The 16989-nt window shown below is 32.8% G+C and overlaps 1 protein-coding gene across 5 annotated transcripts in view; it reads left to right on the top strand.

Annotated features, from left to right (window-relative positions):
* The window catches only part of USP25 (ubiquitin specific peptidase 25), a 65123-nt gene extending 55309 nt beyond the window's left edge, over positions 1 to 9814 (top strand). For 2 of the 5 annotated variants that reach the window (XM_070942651.1, XM_070942650.1), the window contains exons 19-26: positions 515 to 628; positions 2468 to 2563; positions 5163 to 5341; positions 6201 to 6279; positions 6606 to 6685; positions 7895 to 8018; positions 8354 to 8549; positions 9199 to 9814. In XM_070942651.1, the coding sequence (XP_070798752.1) occupies positions 515 to 628; positions 2468 to 2563; positions 5163 to 5341; positions 6201 to 6279; positions 6606 to 6685; positions 7895 to 8018; positions 8354 to 8549; positions 9199 to 9371 (1041 nt within the window). In that variant the 3' untranslated portion in view covers positions 9372 to 9814. The remainder of the gene's footprint in view (positions 1 to 514; positions 629 to 2467; positions 2564 to 5162; positions 5342 to 6200; positions 6280 to 6605; positions 6686 to 7894; positions 8019 to 8353; positions 8550 to 9198) is intronic. The other 3 variants (XM_070942655.1, XM_070942653.1, XM_070942652.1) reach the window with 2 other exon arrangements.
* Positions 9815 to 16989: the final 7175 nt, after the last annotated feature.

The raw sequence follows: 16989 nt of genomic DNA, 5'->3' as shown, positions 1-16989 counted from the left end.
AGTGTATGTTACTACATACATACAATATATTAATGATAAATGGGCATATTTGTGTTTATAAGCATATTCATTTTAAAGTATGCATTCTTAAATGAGTACTCTGAAAGGAAAAAAATTAAGCAATATCTCTGAAAGCAAAAATTAATAAAGTTAAAACTGTAACATATTCTGATTGGTTTCTTGTCATTTTGAAGAAGAAAACACAAAATTGGGATAAACCCACAACCAGCAAATTTAACCCTTCTTGAAGATCCATGTGCATGAAATATGTCCATTACTACTTTGCTAAATCTTTTCCCCCGATTTTTTTTTTGTGTGTCCTTTTGGATATTGTGACCTTTTAAAAATACTTTATACATTTATAACTCCCTGATAAAAACAAATAATTAAAAATTAAGGATACATATAAATATAGAGTAAGACTGATAACATCCTCACTGCAATTGCAGTTTATCTAATAATTTGATAAATCTATTATCAAATTGATTTTTGTTTTCATTTTTTTAATCTACAGAATTCTCATAATGACCCAATTGGAACAGCTCCAAATCAAAAAGTTGTAGAAGTGACGATTCCTGATATAGGGACTTACGTGGTTGAGTCAGAGGAAGGGGGATATGATGATGAGGTATCATCTTCAACTTGGTCACAAACTATTACATCTTTCATGTGCTGTACATAGGTGCCTGATAAGCCTTTGGCATGCTTGCACATGATAGAAGTTAACTAAGCTTTTGCTTTTTAACAAACTTAAATTCAGTTTGTTTATTGATTTTGACCAAACCAGAAACTGCTGCTGCTTTGTTTCTAATGGCACATTTATTTGCATGATATAAAATTAAACTTAGATCATCCAAATATATAAATTTAGAATTTGCACATTGTGTTTGTGATATTATAAATCAGGTAAAAGGTGTGTCCTCACAACATTTAAATTTACAAACCACAAATTCTTAAGCATTATTATTATCTAAACATTTCTCACCTTTATTTTTTTGATATATAATTAATATAAACAATAAAGAATTAAGGACATAACACATTCAAAGATAAAGCTTTAGTTATTAAAGCTAAAAAGTGCATAACCAGTTTTGATACAAAAATTTAAGACTTCAGCCTACGCTTTAAGAATCATACTCTGTTATTGTATACAAGAAGGGCCGGTGCCATGTCTTCCAAGTCATACACTAGCCACAATAGCATATGCCAAAAAATTAATATCTTCATCAAGTAATACATTACCATACTCCAAAATTTTACCCACACTATTGGAGTTTCTGTATACACCAGCTTCAGCGACCATATAGTTTAAAATGAGTGTCCTTTTATCCATTTAAAATATTCTTAAATCATAAGCTTTTTAACCTTTTTGTTGGTAAGTCAAAATCCTTTAAGATAGTGGTATCAACATCATTCTTCTTGTTGATGATGTTGTTTTAAGATCATGGGGTTTTTTCTCCTCTACTTAATTCCCAAAACAAGATGACTCATCAGGCATCTTTATTCTTTACTGGAATTTGCAATATCTTTCTCAAATTATAAACTAATTGTATACAGTACATCCAAAAGTATTTAAGAAAATGAGGCTTTTGGGGTTCAGGTGTCCATAAAGGGTACACAGCAGTTTTGATCATGGAGGTAATCAAGTTCATGGAGATGCTTACAGGGACATCTAACTTTCCATAGGTCCTCACCTTGAAGTTCACATATTACTAGTACCTTTAGGCCAGTTACTTTCATTTAGCTGAGCTTCCTTTTGAGGGTTGTCCATATGGCATTTCAAGGAAGATAGACTGGTAAACCACTTTGAACGCCTGGAATAAAATGAGGAAAATGCAACAAATTATTTTTTTTTACAGAAATAGAACTTAAAACAGAAACCATGGTGTTTTGGATTGTGGAATGCTAAGTTAGTTTTCCCATTGGAAGCCTTGAAAAGGAAAATAAAAGGTTTACACATGGTTTACACATCTGAAATACATACCAACCAGCCACACATACCGAAGGGAGGAAAATGATTTATTATGCACACACACACAAACCCTCATTACATTCTGTATCTTACTTTATGAAGGTTGGAAAAAGTTTGAATATCTTGGACATTTAGTAATTCTTTATATATTATTTTTGAGAAATCTCGATTTAAATTCCAGTAGTAACAAAATCATTGTGCCTCACTGCTCCCTGATATGTAGTAAAATTTACTTCCCTTTAGAAGACCATTTGCATGTGCATGAAACGATAAATACATTTTTAAATGCTTGAGATTAGTTCAGACATAAATTTAGATCAGCTAATTAAAGTGATATAATCTACTATATTGAAACCACTGAAGCAAAATCTAAACATTTGCCACTGCAGTTTGTGCATGCAGTTGCTATATGACATGAGTATGTGAAGGCACATACTGACTTGAATTTATATTTTTCATTGCTCAATATATACATATATGAATCTCCTATGACAGGTTATGCTGACCCCGAACATGCAAGGTATTATAATGGCTATAGGTAAAGCCACGCATATATATGACAGGTGTGGGCCAGAAGCAGGGTTCTTTCAGGTACAATCAATACTTTCAATTTTTCCTTTTCTGACTGTTTTTGTACTTTAATTTGTTCTTTGAATTTTTAGTTTGTTTACATTTAAATGTGTTTTGTCGAAATTTCATCATCCGTACTTGGTAGTATTTTTATAGTGATTAATGCAGTTTTTACTTTTCCTTGAGATTAGTAAAATTGGAAACTTCAGTACAAATTTTAGTAAGCGGATACATGATACTGCTTAAGAATTAGTACCCTAATTCAGATATTAAGCACTAATAATAATTGTTTAAGTAATAGGGCTTTGTTTTTAATATTATTATTTTAATACTATTTTTAATCTTTTAGAGTCATTAAGAAAGGTTGCAAATGCATTTCCTAAATGAGAAAAAAGGGTTTGGTGGTTATCTAGTACCCACACACAGAAAATTGATGAAATTACATATGATATTAGTGCATTTACTCAGTAGGAAAAACAATTATTATGGCTATAAAGTTAAGTCCTTTAAACATAACAAGCCACAGACTTGCTTTCTATTATAATTGCCTAAACCTACCTTTTGCAATAATTTTACAGTAACTTCAAAATTCAACAGTTGAATTGGTGACTCATATTTCTTTTCTCAATTTTTTTATTAGGCACATAGACCTGTCAATAGATTAACAGACAGATATATCAGTCTTTATTGCTTGAATTAAATTGTATATTTGTCCTAGCACAAATAACAACTGATAGATTTTTTTTCTCCTTTCTGCTGATAGCAAACATAAAAACACGCATATGTAAAATGCAAAACATACAAACTGTTTTGATCTCAAAATACATGTGGGTTTAGATCATTCTGAAAGTTAAGTGTAAAATTTCTTCTAAATTTATCTTAAAGTGGAAAATCAATTCAACATTCCTGTAATGGTATAGAATTCATATTCTTGTTCTAATTATGGAACCTAAATAAAGAAATTTGTATTAGAGATAGCTAAATAAATTAATAAAAGGAAAGATTACTCATCCCTAAGAGTTATGACCTCAGAAAAGCTACATTTGTAAATAAAATGAAAATGAAAGCTGATTGGAGCCAGTGGAATATGGATTTATTTCCATAATGCAAGAAAACTTCTTTATTTGCTTGTTTCTACTCCATTATAGAAGATTCTGTGTAATATAAAGATGAATGGTATAGCTCTTAAGCATTTCACAGCTTTCCTCTCACACTTGCATTTTATATTATTACATACTTGTTTATTTTTTTACTAAAATCTGGGTATATTTAACTCAAAATATAATAAATGGATATATTAAATCCTGCATAGTTCCAAAGCTGTTAACAGTCATTTCCTGGTTCAGTTTTAATGTGAAACCTAAATAATTAAGATATTCCTTGGTATTTGCATAGCAGCACAAAGGGATGGATAAAAGAATTATATGTATACTTATAAACTTGTTTTAGCCTACCATATAAATCCAAAATACACTTGCTTTTTAGTTAAAACATAGCATAGCATGGAAATTATCACATTATTTTCATTATAAGTATATATGTTATGAAACTGAGCTACATTCCTAAACAAATAAGATTCCAGATGCATATTTCAAATTATATTGATTCAATGATATATTACGTTGTTTTTGTTTTATGTCTATGTGTCGTATTTTTAACTGTATTACCGTGTTTCTCCAAAAAGACGAGCCACCTTGAAAAGAAGCCCTATCATGTTTTTGAGCGCATGTGATCAAATTAAGCCCTACCCACAAAATTAGCTCTAATTAAGACACCTGCCTTGCCTTCTTCTGCAGTTGCTTTGACCGCTTGCCGCCACTCGCACACATTGCCCTGGCCTCCTTTTCGCCGGATCTGGAGCTCTGTTATCGGCTGCAGATGTGTTCCACCAGGCATCTGAAGGCAAAACAGGCCAGAACGATGCATGCAAGTGGCGGCAAGCAGCTGCAGAAGAAGTGGGCCAGCAGCAGGCTCCTGCTGGGTGGGGCTGTAGGTGCATCCGCCACGAGGTGAGTCAATAATTAGAACCCTCCAAAAAGAAGGCCTAGACATTTTTTCGAGGGTCAAAAGAAAATAAGACCTGGCCTTCTTTTTGGAGAAACACGGTACTGTTGTATATGACTGTGTAGGAAACAATGATAGCACATTCTTATGAATCCTGTTTATTTTTCATTTCTTTAAAAACACTTCAGTTCTTTTCTATGCTTTGTGTATAAAGGATGTATGTAGTATAACTTGTTAATTATATTCTAGCAGATGCATGTTTATTAAACACTGTTTGGATGCAGTCCAGTGCTAATATAGAACTAACTTTGATTAAATGTTTCGACTATGCAGTGCAGTATAAAACATTGGTCTGATACTATGCTTTCTATTAATTTTTTAAAATCCATTTTACTTAGAAATAAAAAAAGTTTACATTTAACTTCAATAGATTTTTGTTATACATTAACACAAAAACAACATTTGTAACCCAAATTTATTTCTAAAGAAATGTTAATTAGCAGCCTGTATTTTAAGGGTATTTTAATATGCCGAGGGCCCATATGTTTTAATACAATAAGATCTTTAGTTTTGAAAATGGACAATTCAATAACATCCAATTTCATTTTGTATTAAGGCAATAAAATTTGAATATGCAAGATTACTCAAACTGGCCCAAGAAGACACACCACCTGAGCGTGATTATCGTTTGCATCATGCAATTGTATACTTCATCCAGAATCAGGCCCCAAAGAAAATAATTGAGCGAACGTTGTTGGAGCAGTTTGCAGATCACAATTTAAGCTTTGATGAAAGGTAATTTTGTAAGCAGGCTTGCATCAAAAAATTTTAAACAAAGATTCTTAAGGAGTATAAAACTCCTACGTATCATTGGTGTAAATGGATCAGCTTTTTTAAAAAAATATTTTGTAAAAATAGTTATGTTTTCTAATTCATAGTGATCCAGACTGTATTCAATTACCAAATTTGAATATAGTTAATGTTTTATTTATGCTAAATGTTAGTGAAATAAAGTCTATTATTAATACATTTTATTTAAATATTCCTTCCACACGCCAGGAAAATATATGAAACAGTCATATGGTATTCTTGGTTGAAAGAACTGTGTTTGATTTTCAGTAATATTGAAAAGTTTTAAGAAAAACTGTAATGCCATACTGCAACTGTATCCCCACCTTGTGACACTTCATTATGTTTAACTTAGTATAGATGTAGAAGTCAAGCTGACCCTTTCACACACCAAAATGCAATTTTCGATCTAAAGCCTTGCTCGCAATAGCACTTAAACTTATATACCACTTCATAGTGCTTTACAGAACTCTCTAAGTGGTTTACAGAGTCAGCATATTGCCCCCAACAATCTGGGTCCTCATTTTATTGACTTTGGAAAAATGGAAAGCTGAATCAACCTTGAGCTGGTTAGGATCGAATTCCTGGTAGTGGGCAAAGTCAGTCAGTCTGTAATATTTCATTCTAACCACGGCATCACCACTACAAATAGGTTGATCTTATTGTAAAATAAATGTAGGGAGTAGCAGATATATATATGAAACCAAAGCTATCAATTCTTTGCCTGGAATGTTACTGTTAGGTTTGATGCTCTGAAACATGATTAACATGATCTTCATTAATTTATTTTCTTTTATTTCCTAAGGTGCCGTAATGTGATGAAAGTGGCTCAAGCCAAACTTCAAATGATAAAGCCAGATGAAGTCAACATGGAAGATTATGAGGTTAGGCTTCTGCTTTGAAACTTGTTTTGTAAATTGTATTTTAACCTACAGAATAGTCAAAAGCTTCAATACAGCCACAATTATTTTATAACCAATTGTTGAACATTTTTATAAAACTAGTGGCTAGAACTACCTGGGCTTAATTTTAAACTTGCTTGCAGTCATATTTATGCGTAAAACAGGAATTAAAAAGGAGTGGTAAACATAAAAAAATTCAAGTCAGTAAAGTGACTTGTACTTTTGGTTTTTCTCATTGACGTGAATGGCTTAAGTAAGTAAAATTAGTGAATTTAATATTTATTTCTCTTTTTGTCATTTCTATGCAGTGGTGGCACCAAGAGTACAGAAATTTCAGAGATACAACAATATATCTCATGGTGGGATTGGAACTTTTTCAAAAAAGGAAGTAAGAAAATCCAAAAATTTATTAAATTAAAATTAATACAATAGATTTGAAACTATTATCTACTCCCAAGGAAAGTTTATTATATTGCAACTTAAATACTGTATTAAATTTAGAAACTTTATAAGATAGTACAAAATTTTCAGATTTTTTTCCACTGCAACTAATCTTAATGGTGAAGGATTCCTAATGTAGACAGTGTATCAGTTATTCTCTTTAAAGAAGGATGATGATATATAAATGAGTACTATACCAGAGCTTGCAAACTTTAATTTCTTCTATAAACAATGACCAATGAATCATTTTTCTTATTTTCCTTTTTTTTTTCTAAGCTATAATTTTTTTAAAATTATATTTTTTGTTTCTAACAAAACAGAAAATGGTTTGTGAAAGAAATAGTTTTAAATATTGGAACATATTTAACATACACTGGTTTTTTTCCAAGTACAATTTCAGGTGCTGGTACTAGGAAGCAGAGAGAAAGAAAGATAATAGAAGAAATTTTGTCTCTCTCTCTCTCTCTCTCTCTCTCTCTCTCTCTCTCTCTCTCTCCTCTCTTTCCCATAAAAAAGTCCTGTTCTTTATTTTACATTTCTTCTCCCATTTTCATATTCATGTTTTCAATAAAGGTTTATGGTTAGGGTTAGGATTAGAAAAACTCAAATAGTGCAAGATCAGAAAATGTGATCTGGGTCATAGAATTGCCAAGAGTTGGACTTGACTGAATAGATAACACCTTCATCACCAACCCTAACTCTTTTCATGACTCTCTTTTCATACTTTGCCTGAATAGTTCTTGTCATTCTGCATAATGCATAGGTACTGTATACAATGCCTAGGAAAAGTATATAGAATATTAAAACAACGCAGACATTTCATACTTTGCCTAAAAACATCACGTATTCTATAGATTCCCTAAGCATTCTCTACAAAGTCAGCTTTTCATACGATGGATGGATGGATGGATGGATGGATGGATGGATGGATGGATGGATGGATTAGACAGACAGACAGACAGACAGATAATCATACATAAATTGGCCTCACTGTACTTTTTCTTTACAATATAAAGATTTAAGCAATCTTATTTTTTTATTCCAATGTTTTGTATATGCCTAAATATTGATTATATGATGGTATACATAAAATGTATATACATATTATTAAAATGATCTTGATGGCATTTGAAAATATTTTTAATTTGTTTTCTAGTTTTAAGGAAGCTTTGTTATATCTTATATGTGCATATCACAAGAATAAAGAACTATCAGCAAATGGTTTGTATAGGGGGCATGATGAAGAACTGATATCCCATTACAGAAGAGAATGTTTGCTGGTAAGTAAAATTCACATTTGAGATTCCCATGATTCCAGTAGGGTATAATTTTTATTTTTTTAATAAAATCGTAATCAGTTCAAAAATCACTCTTAATAAAATGCCAATCTTGCTTATTAAAATGAGAGGATTGAGCCGATTTTAAGCTTTTCAAATTTAGTTTGCTGTCATGTTGTTTGAACTGTATTGCATTCTTTGTTCGGTGGGGTTATTACTTATACTGAAGTTACCTCTATACCTTTTTGCATGGGGAGAAAAGTCTATTTGAAAAATTGGATCTCTCTGGAAGTAGTATAAATATTTACTGTTTTGTGGTTGTTTTTTACTGCATGAAGAAATTAAATGAGTGTGCTGCTGCACAGTTTGAATCTGGAGATGATCAACAAGTAAATAAGGGCCTGGAAATTATGAATGAGCTTATCGTCCCTTGTCTACCGTTATTGCTGGTGGATGAAACAGAGGAAAAGGATATTGTTGCTGTGGAAGATATGAGAAACAGGTGGTGTTCATACCTTGGACAAGAAATGGAGCGTAAGTTGCCTCTGGATATAACTTTTTAGATATATGATATATAGTAATTCTATACATAATTAGAATAAATTGCATTTCCTGGATTTGCACGTATCACTTGAATACAAAGTAAAATATCTTGAATTTCTATTCAGGTAGGAGTGATTTGAATATATCCTTAAAGTTAATGCATGGGAAATGGGGAGATAAATTGGGTTGTCATCGTGAAAAAGTTAACATATTTTACTATTGATAGGCACAGTCTGTCAGGTTGATCAAAAAGCAAAATACATACTTATTAAATTTAATGTATTATTTACATTTGGTAAGGATACAAACTCTGTATGATAAAACCTAGACATGCACCATGTTTTACTATTAAAATTTCTTGCTAAGTTGTCATGAGGTGATCCATTGAACGATCCATTAGATTTAGTGGATAGGGTGACACTGGAAAGTTTGTTCTTATTATTAACCTTGCTCTTTAGAATGCAATAATTCTTTTCATCTTAGAGATATGGATTTGCAGTCACAGGAAACAGTTTTATAACTATAACTAGAATCAATCATCACTGAGAGATTTTATATAAGATGTTTTACTTGCTCCTTTGATAATTGAGAAAAAAAGTTCCAAAACTATTTATAGATAACTACATTTTTTTTTTTACAGCTAATTTACAGGAAAAATTGACGGATTTTCTGCCAAAATTGCTAGATTGTTCTACAGAAATTAAAGGCTTCAATGACTCACCAAAATTACCTTCTTATTCCACCAATGAACTGTGTGAGCGTTTTGCCCGAATCATGTTGTCACTCAGTCGAACTCCAGCTGATGGAAGATAAACATGGAAGACCTTCCTTAAGCACACTGTATAAACTGTTTTTTTTATTCTTAATCCTTGCCTTCCTGTCACAGGAGTTGCTTGTTGCTGCTATAGTTTTTAACTCTTTCATTTTAATAACTGTAAGAAAAGAAAGACGATTGTACAGAAGTTAGCCAGACTGCAGGCAATATTACTGAGAATCGCATGGTGCTCAGTTCCTAGTCAGCCAGAATTTGTGCAACATTACAAGTCTGATTTATTTTGGCAAACCTGCTTTTTTGCCACTTACCTGTTACAGTATTATTTTACTTTTAACTTAAGATCTTTTACTTCATGAACAGTTACCTGTTCGGTCTGGACTATTCTGTGACTCCATCAATTTTAAAGTGACCAGTGTAAAATACATGATACCTGGTAGCTTGTAAATTACATCAAAGAATAAAAAAGTTTTATTTATGGCTACTTTGGTTGCAAATGAATTATATTTTTTTAAATGAGAAATTTATATTTGTGAATTATAAACCTGCATTTTATATATGGTATATAGCATAATTGATATATTGATAATGATAAGTAGTGCAGGCAAGCATAAGATCCTTGGAAAAATTGTTAGTGTTTAAACTATATGTTGAATACTTAGCATACAGAAAGTTTCAGGCATTTGGACGCCAATGTCCTCAGCCTATCAAGTTGTAATTCTCTGGTGGTCATTGGCTTCCATTTCCAGAACCAAGTGGTTGTCTAAATTAATAAGTGACCCTGGTATTGGTCCTACCTGCGTACCTAGCTTATCTGAATCACACAGACTTTACAGGATACATGTTCTCAGTTCTTTAAATTGGAATAAACCACTGCACAAATAACTTTAGGACTTTGATAGCAGACACTAGGCAGAATAAGGGCAATAGGAATTACATGTAGTCCTCGACTTACAACAGTTCATTTAGTGACTGTTCAAAATTACAGCAGCATTGAAAAAAATGACTTAGGACTGCTTTACACACTTAAGATGGTTGCATTATCCCCATGGTCACATGATCAAGATTCAAATGCTTGGCAACTGACTCATATTTATGATGGGGTCATGTGATCATTTTTTGTGACTTTCTGACAAGCAATGGGGAACCCAGATTCAATTAACTGTGTGACTTACAATTTCAGTGATTCACTTAACAATTGTGGCAAGAAAGGTCGTAAAATGGGCCAAAACTCACTTAACAATTGTCTCAACAACAGGAAATTTTGGTCTCAATTATGGATGTAAGTTGAGGACTACCTGTACTCCTGTTTTCCATAATGTAGTTTCTGTGTCCTCTGTATAAAATTATGTGAAGGTAAATTGAAATTTCCATTTAAGGGTTATTTACATTATTTCTCATCTGTTGCTAGAAATACATGGCTGACATATTAGAAAAACACAAATTGATAGGGATTTTTAAGATTATGAATTTGCAAATATGAATAATATAAACACTTTTCTATTATCAGTCATAATTTAAAATGTTAAATTACACATACATAACTGCAATTGTTGCCAATTTTTCCTGTGCAAAGAAATGTTTATTTACATTAAATAACACTAACAGAAAAATCAGTGTATTGCTTTAATTTATAAGTGATTTATGTGGTCAAGAGGTAACATGTTTATATTTCCCTGTAAGTCTCAAGACACCTTTGCAAATAATTTCTGCAGTGATTAGGTTATTATCAAATACATGCAAATAAATAAATTGAAATGCTTCAGTAACCACCTAAACATTAATTTTTTTCAATGTTAAGTCACTAAGCAAGCAAAACTCAATATCGCTTTTTTATAAGAAGCAGTGCAGAAGTGTTTTGATAATATATATCTATCCAAGCCAACAACATGGTAACTTCAAATTTGACGAATGAAACATCTGAATATATATGATAATGAATTCATTATTTTTGCTGGTAACTTGTTTAATTTCAATTTTATTTTTATGAGATATGATAATAAGAGGTATATTGTAACAATATATATTATATTGTTTCTTACATATGTAAAGACATATATATCTTTATAAATACAGTAAAACCTCTGGTCACGAATGCTTCCGACTACAACCAAATCAGGTTCCAACGAAAAGATTAATTTTTTTTTCCCGCGGCCAATTTCCTCTTCCACGCCATTTTTTTTGTAAGCGCCAAATTTCCAAAATTAGGTTCGGATCATGACCAAATTGGTTTGTGATCAAAGTTATGGAACAAATTATGGTTGTGACCAGAGGTTCTACTGTAACTCCATTTACAGGATTCTGGGTGATTATACAGAGGGAAATTCTATTAATTCAAAACCAGTAAAGCATAATAGAAATTAAATAGGTCTGTTGAATAAGGCACAGAATCATTCTATAATTGTTCTTTCATCTATTCCTTTCCTCTCCATAAGAATGCAAATCAAGAAATAGCATTTTAAAGATAAATCAAGAAATTGACTTATTTAATTTTCATAAATTAAGTGATATGATATAGGTATATGATACCTATATCATGTCACTTAAGAATAAGTTCTGGATCTGGAATCCTGTAGATCAGGGTGTCAAACTGGCAGCCCGCGGGTCAGATGCATTACACACAGGCCACGCCCACCCCAACTCTGCAAAGGCAAAAACATTGTGATACCTCATATGATATCATGTGACATGATTGAGTTTGACACCTGTGTTCTAGATCCTTTTTAGTATTTTGTAATTTACAATTTTGTATTATTGCTATACTAATTCAAGTCATCAGTAATAAATTCTTCATAGAAGAGAAAAATAGATTTTTTAAAAAAAGATAGGCACAATATTATCTCAATGTTAGACTTTTGGAATTACCAGTGCTTATTTATTAAATATTTGTTAAAAATTACATGATAGACAAACTGAACTAAAATACTTCCTTTACTATTCAGTTGTTCCCCAACCCTACCTGTTGCGATTTCTTAAATTTTAAAATAAAAAATCATGTTAATGGATAACAACAATACTGAAGCATTTTGGTGGTCTTTTAAAGTACATAATTCCTCCTATTTGCTTTTGTTTTACTAATGTTAGATTAATGGATAATAGCCTAAATTGTTCTTTATTGGATTATTTTTAATTATCCATTATTTTCCATTTTAGTTCTGTAAGAGATCTATTTCTTTATATAGAACAAAATAATTCCTTGGTTTATTTAAAAAGGCCTTTACAGCCTTAGTTTTATCAATTTTCACTCAGGAGTGAACAGCCCTGGATAATACACAGAAGTTCTCATTTTAGCAACCATTTGAGATTATGGCAGTATAAACAAAGTAGCTTTGCAAGCAATCCTTAACATTTATTACTATCACAACATCCTGACACATGATTGTCATTTCTGTTCTTCACAATTGGCTTGCAGCAAGCAGAGTTATTAGCGAAGTGGAAGTAAAAGTTGTGTTCACATGATGTGTCACCTAATGATCACAACACTTTGCTTAACATCCGAAAGAGAAGTGAGGTTGTAAACTTGTTATGGTCACATAGTTTTCTATCTACTATCTGTGGTGCTTAGTGGTGGATTTCCCAATTGTGATCAGTAAGTAAGGACTATCTCTAATAGTATTTTATGCTGGAGGAATCTATTTAATCCCACTTTCAACTGATTATGGAAATACTTCCTAGCAATTTTAAAGTTGAATGTGTATGGTTTATTATCAGAGGGACCATTTTATGAATAAATCATTATGACTTTTACATGAAAAAGTTACTTTATGTGGATTTAGGATAGTGAACTCTAGGAATGCATTCATTGTGACAGCAGATTTCTGGATTTTTAGTAGAGTCCTCCCACTATCCCTATATGGAAATAGTTTGGATAGAAACTGGCACTTTTCTAATTTCACCCTTCCTTTTAGAAATAATTGGAATTAATATATTCATATGGAAAGACATGTTTAGTCAATCCCACAACATTTTAAAATTTTTATAATACATAAAGGACAGTTATTAAAATTCTCAGTTGCAATTATGGAAGCATATGTAATTGTGTTAAATGTTCTCTTTTTTGAGATGAGTCTTTTTTGTCAAGCCATCTAATTCATAGAAGAAAAATTAACTGTTCCTTGACCCTCTTCTTTACAACCAAATGATATCAGGAGTTAAGATCAAAGCTTCAGTTACTGACATCCTACTGTCTTGTACTACTTTTCAGAAAATGACGGGTTCTTAGTTTTGCTCTCAAAATTCATAGTTCTACCATTTCTAACCTTTCCCACCAGTAAAATATACTAGATATAATCTCTGAGAGTTTATTGGAGGGTAGACTGGGAAGAAGAGAGGAATTTTTTGACTTGCAGGCACAGTTCTTCTCTGGCAATATCCAATATATGCAATACATGGCCTTAGCAAAATTGTACATGCAAGTTCCACGCAGATGATTTCAAATGGAACTTTTTACATTTGTAGTTTCACTCCTTCCCTTCCTCTCCCACACAGCTTCTTTCTCTGCTTTCATTTCTGGCTTCATTTCTATCAAGAAGATTGAAAAATAACTTTCCTGGATACATTTCATCACCATTGACAAACTGTCTTCACCAACCTCTAGTCTGAAAACTACAACCCTTTCCATCAGCTATTTTACTCAGCAGATCAGCTTGCTACTTCTGAATCTTAAACTACAAATTCTTCCTCAATACAGAACTATCAGTCCATGCTTCTTAGTCTAATGAGGAGAGCAACTAGTGATGACATAATAGCAGTCTTCCAATATTAACATATGAAAATGTATCAAAAAGATATCTAACATAGAACTAAGGAAAAATTTGCTGATTTAACAGGGTCTTTAGAAGTTTTGTGTGCTCCACTACACATTTTTAATAGATTGGACAGAATTTTTTCCTGAAAGGATTTCCTGCTTGGGGGAGGGGGGTTGGACTAGAACAGTGTTTCCCAAGCTTGGCTATTTTAAGATGCATGGACTTCAACTCCCAGAATTCCCCAACCAATATGCCTGGTTGAGGAATTCTGGGAGTTGAAGTCCATACATCTTCAAAGGGTCAAGTTTGGGAAACACTGGACTAGAAGATCTCCAAGATCCCTTTCAATTTTGTTACTCTGTATAAAAACTCCAAGAATACCCAACAGCCTCCTGCTCCATTAGTTAATTGTCTTGCCATTTTAAATGTTTTCAGCTACATCTGCTGCATTCAGCTGTTGTAATCAGGCATGGAACTTCTCTATCTATGACATCTAATCTTAATTTGGGTCCACAGGTTTTTTTAAAACAACCACACAGGTGTAGCTTCAAAATGCTTGGAAGACCATGTTTTCTAAAAGCTCCCTTTACACATTACTTCTCATGAGGAAATAGATTGACAACATCCCTAGTTGTGCCACTTAAAAAGCTTAAAACAGCAGCTTCTCATGAGTTGGATTGCTTTTCCTGTTCTTAATCAAGAGGAGATAGGGTTCCTCAGACCCGAATGTAGAAGTGCACAATCTATTTCTAACTATGAAAAAGGTTATTCCAACCTTATCTCAATGTTTTATCTATTTTGAGATTAGAAAACTATATACTGTATCAGCAAGTTTCAGTACACTCGATGGCTTCAAATGACCATTCCACAGAAAGGGACAGATTCTCATTAGTTGAAGTGAAATCAGCTTCAGAGCAAAGAGTCTCCAGCCATTTTGAATGCAATAAAACAATGCAACAAATACTTAAAAATCCAGGATAGCCATTCTAATATTTAAAATCATAAAGTCTAATTGCCTTAATTGCTGACTTTAGTAAATCCCATGCATATTAAAAGTTGATTTGTCCCATAGTTGGAGGATAGTTGTAGAAAACCTATAGAACTGTATTATACACACATGTACATACATACATAAACAAATACACGTATTGAGAGTGGACATCAGAATTTCATTTTTTAATGAATGCCAGCGTGTTCACTGAAGAAAGTAACAATAAAAGTTATCTTATTTAGACTACATATTATTTTTCTTGATTGTATATATTCTACGTTCTATATTATTTTCTATATTATCTTCCTCAGTTGTTCCCATATATGTTCTAAATATGTCTCATTCCAAAATCATATTGGCTGAAATACATTGTGCAACTCTTGGCCTATATTTAGTGGTGAGAATAAGGCTTCAAGTCTTTTCAGTGGAGAGAGAGTGACATCCAGTGGCCATATACATAATTTCTAACACTAGGAATTCAAGAAAATAGTTATAAGTATCTATTGTGTTTCACATCAACAAGTGAAACAACACAACACAACTAAAAATAAGTGAATTGCAGTGAACCTTGTTTTACTTATCAGCTAATTGTGATATCTTATGATACAGAAGTAACTTGGACATTTTCTTTAAACATTTCTCATTACCACATAAGGATTTGCATATCTTTTTATAATAGCTATCAATATGGAGAGAGAGAATATGTGAATAATTATCACTTACAGATATATCACATACAATATTGTAAATACATTGAAACAGATTTCAAATATAAACTTTTGAGTGCTTCACAAGATTTGAGATTGGGATGGGTATGAGGAAACTGACTAGATGTCTAGGGTTAGGATAAAATTAGCTTGATTTTATGCAATAAATGTAAGCGTTACAGAAAGTCCCCAACTCCAATTCAAACTCCGAGACAAGCATTTCTCAAAGTCCCTTTTATTAGAGTAGGTATACTGGCACATCTGGCAATACCCGAATCTGAGAGTTCCAGGTTTTCCCTCCGTAAATCAAAACCCCAAATCCAGCCCCTGCACCCATCAGTCTGTCACATGGCCCAAACATCATCTGTCCCAACTTCAGCCATCCCTGCAACCACTCCTCTAGATGCATAAACACTATGACCTTGACCGAAGGGAAGAATGCTATTATGTCTAACTACAATCACTCTTCTAAATCCCCCCTCCTACTTCCCCAAGCACAAGAAGTTGGCAGCGGGGAAGCATCTGGTGCTAATATGGCTTCTAAAGTTGACAGGTGTCCCCTCCCCCAATGGAAAAACCACGCTCTGGAAAATAAAATGGACAAAACACAAAAAAAGAGAGTTAACACGTTCATAAAACCACTTAACCCTCTCCCTCCCCCGGAGGACATGTTCCCTGATAAATTCCCTGATAAATCAGGGAACTTATCATGAAATTGTTTCACTAATCTATCAGCTTTTCAGATCCCAACTTTTGACCCACGTAGCTTCTGACAAAGGGTACCCTTTCCAGTGTACTAAATATTGTAACCGACCCCATTGCAATCTAAAGTCAAGAATCTTCTTGACTTCGTAATGGGTTTCACTTTTACTATCAAAGGAAGAGGGGAACAGCTGGTAAGGGTCTCAAGGTAGAGTCCATTGCTGGTTTTAAAAGGCTGCTGTGAAACACAGGATGTATTTTCCCCAGGATTCGAGGGAGGTTAAGGTGGACTGATACAGGGTTAATCACTTTCACTATAGGGAAAGGACCAATGAATTTCAGTCCGAATTTCTTGCTAGGTAGCCTCAATCTTAGGCACTTAGTTGACAAATACACCTTATATTCTATTCAAAATTGTGGGTGGAGATACCTGTGTTTGTCTGTCTGGTTTTTACATTTCTCAGCTGCTTCTGCTAGAGTTTTCTTAGTATTCTTTCCAATCCTTTTGCAA

The sequence above is a fragment of the Pituophis catenifer genome, unplaced genomic scaffold (assembly GCF_029215685.1).
Source record: "Pituophis catenifer annectens isolate HBS135680 unplaced genomic scaffold, rPitCat1.0.hap2 SCAF_4, whole genome shotgun sequence".
Classification (NCBI taxonomy): Eukaryota; Metazoa; Chordata; class Lepidosauria; order Squamata; family Colubridae; genus Pituophis; species Pituophis catenifer.
The sequence above is the reverse complement of the archived record's forward strand: the minus strand, read 5'-3'. Positions and strand labels throughout refer to the sequence as shown.